This window comes from Gavia stellata, chromosome 22 (genome assembly GCF_030936135.1).
Source record: "Gavia stellata isolate bGavSte3 chromosome 22, bGavSte3.hap2, whole genome shotgun sequence".
Classification (NCBI taxonomy): Eukaryota; Metazoa; Chordata; class Aves; order Gaviiformes; family Gaviidae; genus Gavia; species Gavia stellata.
Window position 1 is genome coordinate 1,446,837 of NC_082615.1, and position 15,503 is coordinate 1,462,339.

Below are 15,503 nucleotides of genomic sequence, written 5' to 3' on the forward strand. Positions count from 1 at the left end.
TCTGCCCACTGGGCAGGGGGCTGCTGTAGCCAAACCTGTGTTAAAACGAGCTCAGGCCAAGACCTGTGATGCTATATAGCAAGGCATGTAGCCTGCTCATAGCGATGGCAGCCCTGTATTTTCAGTGCTGCCAGGCATATTCCCCGCAACTCCTTTAGCAGTTGTGGACTCAGCCTCTGCACAAAGCCCTGTGCCAGCTCCCTGTCCCTTGCCATCGTGTCCCTTTATTTCCTGTTCTGGTTACTGCCGTAGGTGAGCAATGTTCACGGGTGAGCAATCTTCAGCATACAGGTAATGTGATGGAGAGAAAGAGACTTCACTGTAAGGTTCAAATTAACAATTTATTTGAACTTCACTCACAGGTCCAATACGCCACTATTGCAGGTTTTTATGGATACAATGGAGGAATGCACTATTGCAATTAAATACACTATTACAACCTACAAGTGATTTCCAGAATGTACTAACACAAACCAGAAGCGCGCTAGATATTAATACCTTAAAAGAGTGCACTAATCACAATCTTAAAGCATGCCAAATACCATATGTATGTTTCTTCATCACTTACGCTCTCTCTCAGGTAAGGCCTCGTAATCCCTGGGAAGTTACCTTGTACAGCGTCCTGGACAAGGGGGAAAGAATCTCCTACAGGCCAGCTGTATCCTTGGAAAAAGGCTCCCCACTTTTATGCCCAAACCTTACGGGTTTTATTCCCTGATTTGATAGGTGGGGGCAGGATTATGCGTGAATGTTTATCTCTGGTGCCTTGATGGCTCCTTAGTCTGTACAGCTAATTTAGTGATGTCCAGCACACAAAGTTACTGAATAGTGGTGGAATGCCCATTATTATTCGTGGCTCCATTCGGGTTTCGGTTCTTGTCATAACGCAGTGTTCAGGCAACCCCGGGCTGAGGGGCTGAGCCGGGCTGAGGGGCTGAGGCATTTCCACAGGTCCCCCTAAGTCATCTCTGCATAGATAAGGATCTGTCAAGGTGAGACAAAGCTGAGTCAAATGGAATCACAACTCCCTGCATCTCGTCTTTGTGCTCCAAAACCGGCTTAGCCGGGTGATCCCGTACAACAGGTAATGTGCTTTCTACCTGCCAGGACTCTTTGTTTTTCCTTTCCATCCGGCGAGGTGAGGCCAGCGTCCAGCTCATAACTCAGTGCACTACAGCTCGGTGGATCTTACCACTTCTCCCATCTCTTCACACAGCTTTGAGCGAAGCTGAGGACATTCACCTGCACCTGACACCCCTCAAGCGCCACTTGGAGGACATAGAGAGGGTGGAGTTCAGCGAGGTGAAGCCTTTCCTGGTCCCCCTGCTCCATGTGGTGTGTTTGATCTGGGTCACCTCCAAGCACTACAACGTGCCCGTGCGGATTGTAGTGCTGCTCCAGGAAATCTGCAACCTTCTCATTCAGCAGGTGTGTGGCTGTGATGCCTGCATTTGCCAAGGGAAGTTTTTTAACGGAAGTCCCCTCTCTCCTCCTTTCCCCCGTCCTTCCCTGGCAAAGTGATTCTTTAGGTGACGTTTAACTTGAGAGGCAGGTTCAAACATGTTCAGTGCAAGAAGTCACCATTTTCTGTGATGGCAAAAGTGACCTCTCAGGTGTGATTTTGCTATTTCAGGCCCTGCTGTACCTGTCTCCAGCAGACCTTCTGAAAGGGGACATGGAAGAGAGCCTGGGCAAGGTGCAAATGGTGCTTGGCATCCTGAACGCGTTCAAAGGGGAGTTTGAGGAGAGAAGGGAAAAACTACACACATATTACGAACCAGGCCAAGAAGTGAGGGAGTGGGACTTCCACGCCACAATGGTGTTTGCAAGGCTGGACAGCTTCCTGAAGAGACTAGAGATGGTGGAGGTGAGACTCTGGTCTTGAAAAACATTGCAAGTCTTCAGGAGAGCTCTGTAGCCATGAATCCACTTGCTAGCATCTTCCCTTCTTGTACCTTCACTTGATACCAGGGGATGGGACTGCTCTCTTTGCTGTTAGGTCTCCTCTTACAGCAAGGCTAAGACCTTGTTTTACTGTGTCCTGCTCAGTGCATGTGTAATTGTGTCCTTCTGGTCAGGTCGGTAAGTGTGTCTTTTGTTCCCAAGAATCCTGTTGGACTCCTTGCTCCTGTTGGGGCAAGGGAATGGGGATTACTGGGGTCTGTGGTTTGCACTGCTGTAAATAAAGCAATGCAATCTCCCAGTCCTCCAGTTGCCATCAGAGACACCCTAGAGTGGGGTCCTGCCTGACTCGGAGAGAGCACATGCTCCCCTTGAGGCGGGGCACTGCTTGGCTGTGTCACACGGGCTTGGGGAGGAGTGGGGACACGTTCCTTGCCAGGTCATCCCTTCACATCTTGACGGTCTGCCCAACTGGGGTGCTGTGGCTCAGGGGTGACCCCGTTTGCTGAGGTTTGTCACTGTGAGGTGGTCACCTGAGGCAGGTACATCTGGTGTCATCCCTCAGCTCCCACTCCTCGGGCTGGAGGGGATGTTATTCTGCGGAGAGCAGTTCTGAATGTGTCGGAGCAGCCCCGTGCGTACAAGAGCTCTCCATGCTCTCCTTGTTGGGTGGCTGTGTCTGGAGACCACAGACATACAGACACTGCATATACCTGTTATCTCTTGCGTGGTTAACAGCACACATTCATCTGCTATCCACACACTTCTGAAGTGAACCTCTGTTTATCGTTGCCATGTTCCTGGCGTGTAGGATCGGATGTGCAGCTGCTGGCATTTGCCTATTCAAAGGAAGGTTGTTTTTCTCCTTCTCTTGTTCTCTCCAGTGGAACAGAAAGTTTTACTGGTTTAAACACATTGTATATTTTTAAGTATTCTTTAATTAACTATGCTGAAAACCATCATGGCTGATGTCTATTTTAAAACTATTCATAATGATGGTTTTCAATAGGGTTCAGTGAGCAGTAAACCAAATTATGCTTGTCAGTGTAGAATGGAACGTAAGTAGCCACAGGAGTAACTGCAGGTCATTGTGTGAACACTATTAGTGACAGTAGTTATGCACTGTAACTCTGCAAAGGCCTTGGGGCACTGATTGCTCCGATACTGTGCACACTGTGTAGACTATGGGCATACTGTGGTTATGGGCTACAGAAAAAAAACAATGGGGAGGTTTTGAGCTGCACATGCACTGCTGCAGTGGCAGGACATGTGCTTTTTGGCCAGCGCCCGTGTCCTCCTTCTATGGCTGTCCCACACCTCCAGGGACAGTGAAAAGCTGCAGTATATTCGGTCAGAGGGAGGGCCTGTGGAGTGAGCTGTAAAATCATAACTAAAAGCACTGTGCACACCAGCCTGTTACTGAGAAAAGCTTCTGCATCTCTCTCAGTCTCTATTTCCCCTCCTCTCTTCATTTCAAGCAACCTTGTAAGACAAGGCAAGGGGCAGCTGTTATTTCCATGTTATTTTTGCCTTACAAAATATTTGTTAAAGCGAATGTGCTCTTACTAAATAGCATGCGTGCATTTGTTTTTGAAATGTCATAAAAGCTACAGTTACGTTGGTGCACAGGTAGCCCATGAACATGTGGAGAGGGAAGGGTCCCTTTCCCCTGGTTCATCTCACTGTTCCGCATTGCATGTCTGTCGTAAAACCTGCTGCCTGGCTGGGGCGGCTGTCTGCTTGCACCCTCTTCTCTTAGAAATGCAGGAGGGTTCTCAAAGCGGTGATGGTTTATCTGTCAGGGACCTGTAAGCAGCCATTCCCTTGGCTGGAACCTGTTCCTGATAAGCCCGACCATGTCAGGAGCTGTAAGCATGCAGCATCTCCCCACCTTTGCCTGGAGCATCATGCGGTGGCACCGAAGCCTGGTGATGCCTCGGCATAGTGTTGGAAGCTCTGGGCCATGGGCTGTGTCCTGAGCTGTGACTCATTCAACAGCCCCTGTCCAAGAGGCACTGACACAGGCTGAATGCTGCCCATTTAGGGGTGAAACTCTGTACCCAGTTAGGTCTGCATTCAGGGTTATCCCCTGAGCTCAGTGCGAGCAGGACGGCCACCAGTATGTTCCTGTGCTTGAGATCAGCATGTTTCTCCTGGTCTTCTGAGACAATGGACGTTCAACCAGCCCTTGCTTAGCCCTACCAAAAGAGATGGATGAGGTGAGGTGGTGGCAGGGCTGCCCAGCGCTGCTGCCATAGCCTGGTGAGGGGGGCATTTTCCTGAGAGGTGGCACTGGGGGATCAGGCCCTGACAGGCTGCAGAGGATGGGAAGGGAAGGACCCACATCCCCATCTCAGCAGAGAGGTCCAGCTGGACAGGCTCAATAACACCCACTTGGACACACAGAGGTTTTACTGAGCAGGAGCTTTTGGACAGTTCAGGTACCTGTAAATATTAGATGTCTACTCTTGGTTAAAAGCTTAAAAATGGGATTCTTAGCTATGCTGGATGACATATCAGGGTCTCATACGTTGCTTTGGTTCTGTCCCCTCTATGCTCTTAAAAGCAATTTTACAGTTGGTGTAGTATGTCCAGTGCAGCAGGGAGGGAGATGTTATGAGCAGCCGCTGATGCCCAGGACAGGCAGGATGTGGCTCTCCCCTTCCCATTTGTGCCACTCAGCTTGAGCACCAGTGGTGTGCTTGGGGAGGTCCTTCGGCACAGCAGTGAGCGCAGCTCCGTGTTGTGACAACTGTTGTCATCTTCTTTTGTCAACATCTTAACCTGTGTGTGCCTCCATTGACTTTGAAGGATCTCCTGGCAACTGCCTTGGACCTGATGAAGCTGGAAAAGATCGAGTTCAGTGGGATTAAAGGGAAGGCCCTGGGCCAGCAGGTCCTGGACATGTATGAGGAATTCCAGGAGGCATACAAGGTGTTTGCAGAGCGAACCTATGACTGTCTTGAGCTGACCAACACGGTAGGTGGGACCAGTTTGCAGAAATGCCAGCAACACATGCATGTTTCCAAAGCAGCAGTTTCCTCTGCAATGGAGCCCTGGCTCATGTGCAGTCTTGGTGACTTCTTCCCAGCTCCTTCCTCCTTTTGTTATGATTTGATCTGTCACTGTAGGGAACAGGGAGCTGCTGGCCTTTCCCACAGAGATTTGGGAGTTCTTGCAGGTCTATATCTAGCATATCTTGCTAGTTCAGGACCTTAGACCAGTGGAGCTGGGAAACCTGGATTTCCATGCCTTTTACACAAGCTTTCCCTGTATGTGATGCTTGCCGGGGTGTATGAGCTGTACCAACATCCATGTCTCTTTGTTTTCCTGCTCTTGGTGCCTAGCTTGCCTGATGAGGGCCAGCTCAGGTAATCTCTGGGGATGTGTTTGCTCTTGTCTAGATGAATGCATGGCATCTGGTGCTCTCAGAATTCAAGGAGTCAGTGTTTTATTATCAGTAGTGCTTTAATTAAAGGAATATTTCCAGCCCTCTGGCTCATGGCTCGATGGCCGTCTGGATCACAGATGCTGACACCAGCAAGTGTTGTACAAGCAGGGCAAAGCAAACGTGCCGTGGGCCTCCTTACTGTCTATTCAGAAACTCCTGCTCTTGGCTTTGACACCAGAGCAGTGTTGCCTGGGTGAGCTATGAAGGAAGGGTGGGAATGGCATTTCTGAAGGGACTTGTGTCCCATGGTTGTGTCTGATCTCAGAGGATCTTTGATTTCTTCTGCTGCTTGTCCCGTTTGCCCTGGGGTCAGTTTGCTGTGTTTGGTGAGCAGGATATGGTTAGGCCTGTTCACACATCCAGAGGAGGGAGTGCTACACCGGAGTGGCTGTAGGGAAGCTCCATGATGAGGCGCTCCAGTCTCACACTGCTCGTGGGGCAGCCATTCATGGCAGACATCCAAGTGGGAGGTAATCCCGGGGCAAAGTCCTCTCTCCAGCAGGCTCCTGCCTTGCTGCCTTCAGAAAGGGCTGTGCTGGGGTGAAGGGTGGCTGGGCTGATGGTGGGACATGGGACTGGTGTGCCCTTCCTTTCAGTGTTGGGACCTGTCTGATGTGGTGACGGGTGGCTTGGGCTTTGCTTCCTGTAGTTCCTGGTACATCTCTGCAGAGGGTTGCATGTCCCCAGTGCTGCCTGGGAGGATCTTGCTGGAAAGCTGCTTGCTCCATGTCATCCCTCCTTCAGGAGGGAGGGCACAGAAAGAGTGGTGACGGTGGCTCTGCAGGAGCTGGCTTGGTTTTGGTGACCCCATGACCTTTTGTGGGACTCTGAGTCACAATCGTTCTTTCAGTGCTTGAGTGTTGCACTGTTTGTTGCTGTCTGGAGCCTCTTTTTTAGCTGACACATGATGTCTGGTCCTGCTGGAGCTCAGCAACGACAATAGTAAAAGCTCTTGCCTTGTGCTTTGTCCTTTCAGAAAAGAGACACATGGCCTCATTTTTAGTGGCTTTGTCCAAGCTAGGACAGAAGGACTGAAATGTCCCAGTTTGTCTTTGATATGGGCTCTTTTAATTGTAGGAAAACAAACCTAGATTTTACCCTTGAACTTCAAAGGATTTATTACAACTGGAGCAAGAAAAGCAGTGCCAGAAGATGGTGGAAATTACAGAAACACAGAATTCTTGAGATTGGAAAGGACCTCTGGCAATCACCTAGTCTACCTCCCGTGTTCAAAGTGGGCTCAGCTAGAGCAGGACTGTGACCAGTCAGGTTAAATAGTTCCAAGGTTAAATATCTCCAAGGGTGTAGACTCCACAACCTCTCTGGGTAAGCTGTGCCAGTGTTTTGAAACTGCCTTTACTGTTGCCCCGCTTAGAGCCAACTTGCGATCAACAGCACAGGCTTGTTTTGGCTTGAAAGTAGATTGGATTTGGAACTCAGAAGGTGCATCTGTGGGTTTTCTGAATGGTGGTGTAGTCTTCAGGCCAAGTAGGGGTGGAGAGGGTGCAGAAATAGTCTATCTTGCCTCTAGGATGAAGTTAGTGCTCACTGGACTGTGGAAAGCCCTTGGGACCAAAGGGTCCATCCCAGAGACAGGGCCATGATCTCAGCCGTGGGACAGTACAGAAACATCCTCAGGCTCCATGGGGCTTTGCCGTGTTGCGATGGCTGAAGGTTGGCCAGAGGAGTGCTTTAATTCATGGTGAATAAGAAGAGGAGAGATGTTTGGATCAGGAGGTTGCAGGTACCTTCCCTGTGCCATCTTGCAGCCTCACAGCTCACTGTTTTGCCTTCCCACAGGAGTTTGAGCAAGACGCCTTTGATTTCCAGCAGAAAGTAGAAGACATTGACCGGGGTCTGGGCACTGTTTTCATCCAGGCTTTCGATGATGCCTCAGACTTGGAGCACGCCTTCAAGGTTTGTCTGTCGCATTCCTTCTCTTTTGTAGAAGGGAAATCCGGGGACCTACAGTTTGCTTTGGTGAGAATCACACAGAGGAGGCCAGGCAGTGCTGTAGTTACAGGCATACAGGGCTGGTCTTTGCCGATGGGAATGGACAGTGGGACAATGAGACTTGTAGCTTTTGCTAATATTGTTAAAACATGGATGTATTTCAGTTTTGGAAACTGAGGTTTTCTAGAAACAAGGCTGTTTTGTTTACTAATTAATCTATCTTGCAGAAAAAGTAAATGGTGTTTTCTGAAAAAGTCAATATAAATGTCTGTAGAAAAGACTGTAGAAAGTTATAATATTTATCTTTCTAAGGTTTTTGAAAAAATAGCAAATTTTCACAGAATCACTAAGGTTGGAAAAGACCTGTAAGATCATCAAGTCCAACCATCAACTAACCCCACCGTGCCCACTAAACCATGTCCCACAATGCCTCGTCCACACGTTCCTTGAACATCTCCAGGGATGGTGACTCCACCACCTCCCTGGGCAGCAAGGGAAGCATCTGAAGAATGACAGTTGGAATATGGTTCACCCACAGAGAAAGTCTGAGCATCCTTGTAACAAAGGGAGGGACTGCTTGGAAAAGCAGGGTAAAGAAAAGAAATTTCCCTTTTCCAAAGTGTCCGTTGGTGCAGACATCTGGGCTAGCAAGGAAAATCCCAGTGGGTATCTCTGCAGAAGTTGGGGTTGTGAATTTTTTCCCCTTTCTTTCCCTGCTTCTTCTTTCTCCACAGTTGCTGGACATGTTCGGGAGCCTTTTGGAGCGACCACTAATAGCTGCAGATGCTGCTGACAAATACTCTGTCCTCATCAGCATGTTCAACAGTGCCTTGGACCATGCTAGACTGATCTACTCCAGGCACATCCAGGCAGAGCTGCAGCTCGGTGGGTGGCATGTGCTGAGTAAAATTGATTTTACAGGAAATTGGATTTAGGTAAATTTTTTGGGGAAAATAATTTGCTTTTTCTAAGTAAACAAAAACTTCCCAAACTGCAAAGCTTTTCAGCCTCTATAGCTTCTAGTGGAAATGGAAATGCCTGGGAAACCTCTGTTCTTAGTATTAAAGCAAATAATCTGTTGGGGGGGAAATATCCATTTTAAAATGTGTATACATGATATGTGACTGGGAATGAAGACACATGCTGAGCTTTTCCCCTCGCAAGGCTGTGACAAGAGGTTTCTCTCCACACTTGTGCACTGCCTTGAACACCCCATGGGACGTGCAAACCCGCCCATGTGCTCCCAATATGAATTTATTGCTTTTCCCTTGCAATGCTTTAAATGCAAAGTATGCGAGTGGGACTGTGTAACCAAGGGTTTAATCAGCCTTTTCCAGGTTTATTATTTCCCATGAATGTTGGCACAGGAGGGAATGGGTTGACACCTATCAGACTATGAGGATTAGAGTGTGTCTTTTTGAACAGCAACCCGTTTACTTGCCTCAGGAAGACTGTACTGGAACCAGGCAAGTCCAGAAGAGGCAACGCTGCTGGAGCCAGGGCACATTAACAAAGGGAATGGAGAGATTCATGGAGTATGAGTCCATCATTTGCTGTGAATTTGGGGCTGTGGTTCTGTGGGTATTAGATAAAATGGTCAGAACTAGCTCCTGGTCAGAAATCCCTACCTCAGTGTTTGCGGGGAGCAGGCAATGCATCCCAGGCAAAGGAAGCCTCTATATCAGCTCTGTTTCTAACATATGCCCGGCTTTGCCTTTGATCTCAGGTCCTTATTCAAGGTCCAGAGGCACTAGGAGGCTTGCCCCAGTCACAGACCTACATCAGTGTAGCAGATGCTTGGATTTAAGGAAGGAAGCTGGGAAACCAGAGCAGTTTTGTGTAGATGAGTTTCTGTTGGTGTATCTTTGGGATTACAAGTGCAGTGTTCAGTCAAATGCTGTTTCAATGTGCCCTCCCCAGGATCCCCCCCTGTGCACAAGAACATGCCACCAGTAGCTGGAGCGCTGGGCTGGGCTCAGGAGCTGCGAGCACGAATCCAGGTGCCATTTGGTCACTTCAGGCACATCACACATCTGTGCGTGTCTGTTCCAGCTAAGTTGCTTTATGAGCATCTTGATATCTTTTCTCTAATCAATCTGATTTTCTTTCTGTGTTGAACATTATCCAATGGTTATAGCTGAAATAATTCTTAGTCAAAGAGGTGTGAAGTGATTGCACTGGTGCTTTTCAACTTCCCTGTGATCCTTTTTTTTAAGAAACTCACTAATTGGATTTGTTTTGAAGTGGTTAACAGGCACAGTGGGATAGTACATCGGCTATCCGGCTTTCAGACATAGTCCTAGGTTGCAATTGAAAGAGGTATCGGAACCTTTCCCACTGTGATCCCACTCAGCATGTGCTCCAGGATGTCCTTGGGAGCAGCCCAGGCTTCGGCTGCAAGCGCTGGTTCTGGCATTGTCCAAGCTGTGAAGGGCAGAGAAGTGCTGGACTGGACTTATCTAAGATGGATTGACGGAGCTGAGTTTCCAGGCTGGTGAACAGCTGAGGACTTGGCTGGGTACTGGCAGAAGACAACTTGATCAGTATTAAACAAAGGAGCAATCTCCCAAGATCAAGGAAAGAAGCTAGTGCTGGAATACTTATCACCAGAATGCTTGTTATTGTGGGTGGTCTTGGAGAAGTGTGGCCCCATCTCGCAGCTGCCACATCTCATGGCATCGTTTGAGACAGCATTTAAAAGCCCTGTAAGCAAAGCAGTGTTGGACTTAGGACAATTGAAGCTGCTCCAGGGAGTGCACCTTGTATCTCACAGGAATAGCTTTAGTTGTGCTGGACAGGATTCTGAGTAAATGGACCCACTTTTTTTGTGTGCTTGACCAAAATAAGCTATTTCCATCACAATATTTGCAATATTTGTAGCCTTCTCTCACTGTGTATTGCCATTAAGTAAGTGCCTTTAAGCGCAGAGTTATTCTGCAGCAGTAAAGACATCAGTTCAATGAAACAGGCTCTTGGACCGTCCCCAACGCAGAGCCCAAGTTATCATGTCTGGTTTGAATCTGAATGGCAAATTTTGTAAACCACGAAGAAGGACCCAGATCTGCATTTTGCACTGATTTTCTTTTGTCTGCTTAGAGCAGTTAATAACGTGCCCTGCAGCAGGGGTGACGTGATGCTGTTTCCTACGTGCAACTTGAAAGGGAAAAAGGATTAAGAAGGAAAAATGAAGATGGTTTAGCTGGGGTTTGCTTAGGGGACTTGTTTACTTTCAGAAGGTTTGATCAGTGCTTGCCCAGCGGTGACTGCTCAGGCACTCCCTCTGCCAGGTTTTGTTCAGGATAGTTCAGGTTTTGTCAAAATCAAAATTTCCTCCAAAATCAGCAACCATTTTCAGGTAAACTTGGATATTGTAGATGAAATGGTGGGAAAAAGACGGCCTTATAAGAATTACTCTGGCCAGCTGCCTCCTCGGCTTCGGAGGCAGTTGTACAGCCAGGCAGGGTGGCCAGGGCTCTGCCTCCCACCCTCCGGCATGCCTTTGCTCTTCCCTGCCCCTATGGTTTGAGGGACACAAATTTGACACCGCAAAGAGCTGCATCTAGCAGGAGCCACATGCTGTGTCCTTCCGAGCCTCTTTGATCTTAGGAAGTGCTGGCTGGTAAGCGGAGGTTGCCGTGCTCTGTGCTGATACGGAGTGTGAAACTTCCTCCAGCACCACTGAGCCCTTCTACCCCCCAGTATGTGGTTCCCATATTGCAGGTTGCCGTGCAAACACCCAAGAAAGAGCGCACTGGGGCTTGGATAGCCTTTATGCAGCGAAAGGATTTTTGGTGGTGTGGTGGGGGTGAAATCCGAGGCCCCCAGTTAGTGAGAGGCTGCCTGCAAACTGGTGGGTGATCTTGGGAAGGGGTAAATACAGACTACAGCCTCACAGAGCTAAACGTAATGCTGAGCTTGTCTGTTGTGCTACCAGCTGCTTGGACTCTGCTGAAGGAAGAAGGGTGATAGAGAAGTATGAAGAAATGATCCAGCTGCTCGACAGGTAAGTGGTGGCTCAGGCAAGGCTGTAACTGCATGAAAAAATGTTCTCATCCTCTAAGCCACCCTCCAGCATGTTTGCCAGCCCCAGGCCTGCGAATGTCCCTTTCTAAGCCAGAGGGAGTTTTCTCATGAGAAAGCAGGAGGAATCCTGTTGCTATATACCATTGTCTGTGACATCTTGAAAAGGAAAGTTTGCATGGGAGGAACAGGAGCCATGCAGCCTAGCAGAAACATTGGAATAAACGTCTGCTGTGGTGGAAAACCTGGGCTGACCAGAAGTCTCAATCCCCTTGTGCCCATTCACAGAGTGTATTTACAGTGGCTGTAATGTGTATATTCCACAACTCGGAGTGGGATTCATTGCGCTACCATTTGATGTTAAATCTGAACTGTTCATTCTGGGCTTTAAAAGCCAATTCTCCAGGAAGGAGATGTGTCTGCAGGGCCTGCTCTCCATCAGCAATGAAGGGAGCTAAGACATCTGGCTCCTGGGTGCTGCAGGGCAGTTGGAGGTAGCCGTGTCCCTGATTACCAAAACAAAGGCTGAATAATTATGGTACACCCTTTCAGAAGGGAGCAGACTAACAGGGGATCCCGGGTGACTTCAACAGAGATGGTGTTTCCTGGGTGACATTTCCCAAAGCGCTCCGGTGACAACATGATTCAGAAGACATTTGTTGCTTGGGTGGTTGGGACTGTGCATGCCACGTGAGATTCCAGGACCCCTGTTCAGCCCTCTGTGTTTCCATCCCCAGTGGTGTCACTGAGCTCTCGAAGAGCTGAATTTCCCTGAGGCTGACGGTCTCTCTGCAGTGACTCTGAGAGAAGTGAGGGCAACTGCATCCATCCCTGGCATTTGTATGGGTTTAGGCACCCACCCTGCTTAGACACTTTGGGAATGCCCAGTAGCTGCTTATCTATTACTTTAGGCTAAACACTTTTGAAAGTCTGTCTCCAAGTCTGAACCCTCTGCTAAAAATGGTGCTTGAGAGTTCTTTGCCCTCTTGACTTGATGCTATCACTGGTTTTCAGGTGTTTGTCTTTGAAGCTGTGTTGTTTATGGAGATGTGTGGATAGGTTTTTAATATTTCTTCATGTTCTTCAGTCCTCAGAAGTAGATTTGGCTTTCATTTGGTTATATGCCTTGGTCTACTGGCTTTGTAGCTACACGGTGGATGTTTTTCCTTTTTGACAGGTATCAGGAAAAGCTCTATGTAGACTGGTCCCAGACGGTCTCTGAAAAATCACAGTACAACCTTACTCAACCGCTCATCCGGCAAGATCCAGAAACCAAACTGATCACAGTCAATTTTGATCCCCAGGTAAAAACTGCTGCCAGTTAGCTTAGCTGCCTGCCTGAGGGCATGTCTCCAAGCTGTGCCCCACTGTGCTTGGGAGGTCTGGTGGGATTGGTACTAGATCTGTTCTGCTGAGGTCCATGAAACCCCTTCTGTGATGGGTAATGTGAATTTACCATCCTCTTTGTGGGCTCTGTCTCCTGGTAAAATATCAGGATTAGCGTTTAAGCAGAGCAAATTCTAGTTAAAGCCAGTTGCAGAAAGTCCCTGAGTAGCCAGATGTTTAACTGGTGTCAGCATCTCCAGACCAGGTTTGATGCTGGTGTGGGGAGTGTTGAGGCATCATCTACAGAAGTGGGTTTGTGTTATGTGTACCTGAAATCTGAGCTTCCTGAAAGGATATAAAAAACCCAGGAAAGGTTTGTTTTGTTACTCCAATGTTGTGGCTGTTGGATTTCCTTTATTGAGGCTTACAACAGATTTAAGGTCTTTCCTCTGACCCCTAGAGCTCCCGTAAAGCCTGTCTCCAGCACAGGGGGGGTTGGCCATCCACCTCGCCCAAAGCAAAAGCAGAGGACCAAGCCAGCAATGTACATAGATGGATTGAAAGCTTCTGGGGCCTGGTGGGACCCAGGGTTTGTCAACTGTAAAAAAGCCGTTTGCTGGGGAGATGTTGAATCTTAGGGTTCTGGCAAATGCTGGCATCAAAAACTTCCCCTGTTCCCTTGGGAATGCTGCTGTTAAAGGAAAGTGTTTAGGTTTTAGAGCTCATTCAAGCTTGGCCCTCAGTCAAAGGATTTGTCCATCTCCTTGGAATATCCTTGCTACGGTGTGAGCCAAATGGCCCCAGGGGATGTTTTCCACCCTTCACCCTGGTGACAGGGTTTGGAGCCTGTGATGTGCAGAGCATGCCTGTTCTCAGTTCTTACATCAGTCTTTGAGTGCTTCTGCTCATCTCTTCTCAGCTTTCTGTACTGAGGACTGCCTGAAGTCCTCAGGTGCCTGCTTAGCGGTCCCTCCATAATAAATAGGAGCACCTCATTTTGCCTAGAGGGAGGATGTATTTGCAACCCTTCGGCATGGAAGTCTTCCAGAGCTCACCTTCCATGGAGGAGAGGGAAAGAGGGAAAGACACCCTTGACCCCATGGTGGGGATGTCCCAGACATTCCAGAGCAAAGAAGGGAGGGGAGCTTGGCTCTATCTTGTTTGCTCCCTTGCTCCCTCAGTCCCCTGCTTTTCCCTTTCCTCCCACCCTATGCTCCTTCCTCCACCTTTCCAGAGTGCCCACTGCACCGTTCTTCGCCCTTTCTTTCTTTCATCTTGTCATCGTTTTCATTGTCACTTTAGTATAGTAGATACTCTGAGTGTGTTACAACTTACCTTCCTGATGTGCACCGCATATTCCTCCCCTTTGCCATCCCTTCAAAGGGAGTGTGTTTCCAAGTGCCTTGGCCAGTTCTGCTGGATGTTGGGTTTTGACTAACATCAGGCAGTGGTGGAGAGGTTTCAGTAACCCCTGCCTGTCACCCAGGGCAGTGACAAAGGCTCCTGGCCATGCAGTCCCTGCACTTGTGGCTTCTTCTGGTTCTGTTCATACCTGCAGCTTTCCAGTTCCTATTGAAAATAAGGGTGGGGAACTGGGACCAGAGAGCATGAACGGGATGGTATCAGAGAGAGATTTCTTCCCCACATCTTCACAGGAAGGGATGATACAATCTGCCAACCTAAGGGAAAGGTAACATTTAGGGAGCTGCTCCGCAAGCTCAGCCGCAGCCAGGAGAGGTCCTCACCCCTGCCATTGCCCATACAACGTACCGAATTTCTGTCACCCTGCCAACATGTGCAGTTCCAGGAGCATTTTACCTCTCACTAGCCACTGAACTGAGCAAAGATTTTTAGTCTTAGAAGTGATACATCGCACTGGAAGACCTCTCTGCTCCCTTTGTTGCAGGGACTCATTTATACTTGGGTGTATAATTTAATAATACCCCTCAATCCGGTCCCATCGCAACTCAAAAACGAACTGGCACTGAGTGCTTTTGATTGGGCTGGGAGAAAACTCCAGCAGAAGTCTTTGGTGGAAGATGGCCACAGGAAGATTTGAGTCACTGGGTTTGGGGCCATGGCATTATTTGTTTGTTTGTTTGTTTGTTTATTTATGCCAGTCAGCCCGGCAAACCAGCAGAACTGGAGCCATCTTATCTTTCACTTAGATAACTGTTAAGCTCTACCTGCAGGCACAGTATTGCTGAAAGACTGTATTGATGAGGATAGCTGAAAGGACCAGAGATCATCATGGCTTTTAGAGGCTGCATAGAGTTTGCTGGCTGGGTAGTTAACAGAGCTGTCTTTGGTTGGGAAGAAAACCAGAGGCAAAGATCAATGGGAGACAGATGGTATGGACTAGGAGGTGTCCAGGCCCTTTTCAGAGCATGCTGCTTTGTGAATAAAACAGCAGGAAACCCATAAGATGCTCAGAATGGATTGGAGAGTGTCTGCCAGGTAAATGGGGATGATTGCCCCATGTTCAGCTCTCTGCCTTGTTTCTCCAGCTGGTTTCGGTGCTGAGGGAGGTGAACTACCTGTCTGGCAGCCAGATGGGAGCCATCCCGCCGACAGCAGCAGAAATCTATTCCTCCAAGGAATCATACCGGCAGATGGTGGCCAACTTGGAGCTGATGGTGAACAGATATAACAAGGTCCTGACGACAGTCCTGGAGGTCGAATACCCTCTAATACAGGGACAGCTGCGGGATATTGACTTGAAGCTGAAAGAGGCAGAAGAAACACTGAACTGGAAGATGGAGGGTGAGCTAGCTCTGTGTTAGGGGGAAAGAGCGTGTACACTTGGGTCTCATCAGATTCCCTCATGTGCGGAACCTCTGTCACCTGGTTC

The 15,503-nt window shown here is 48.6% G+C and overlaps 1 protein-coding gene across 1 annotated transcript in view; it reads left to right on the plus strand.

Moving 5' to 3' along the window:
* The window catches only part of DNAH9 (dynein axonemal heavy chain 9), a 215,543-nt gene that overhangs the window by 9,706 nt on the left and 190,334 nt on the right, over positions 1-15,503 (plus strand). Inside the window, exons 5-13 of the mRNA XM_059828377.1 lie at positions 1,217-1,428; positions 1,634-1,867; positions 4,714-4,881; positions 7,154-7,270; positions 8,041-8,191; positions 9,227-9,341; positions 11,241-11,309; positions 12,504-12,630; positions 15,160-15,415. Coding sequence (XP_059684360.1) covers positions 1,217-1,428; positions 1,634-1,867; positions 4,714-4,881; positions 7,154-7,270; positions 8,041-8,191; positions 9,227-9,341; positions 11,241-11,309; positions 12,504-12,630; positions 15,160-15,415 — 1,449 coding nt within the window. The remainder of the gene's footprint in view (positions 1-1,216; positions 1,429-1,633; positions 1,868-4,713; positions 4,882-7,153; positions 7,271-8,040; positions 8,192-9,226; positions 9,342-11,240; positions 11,310-12,503; positions 12,631-15,159; positions 15,416-15,503) is intronic.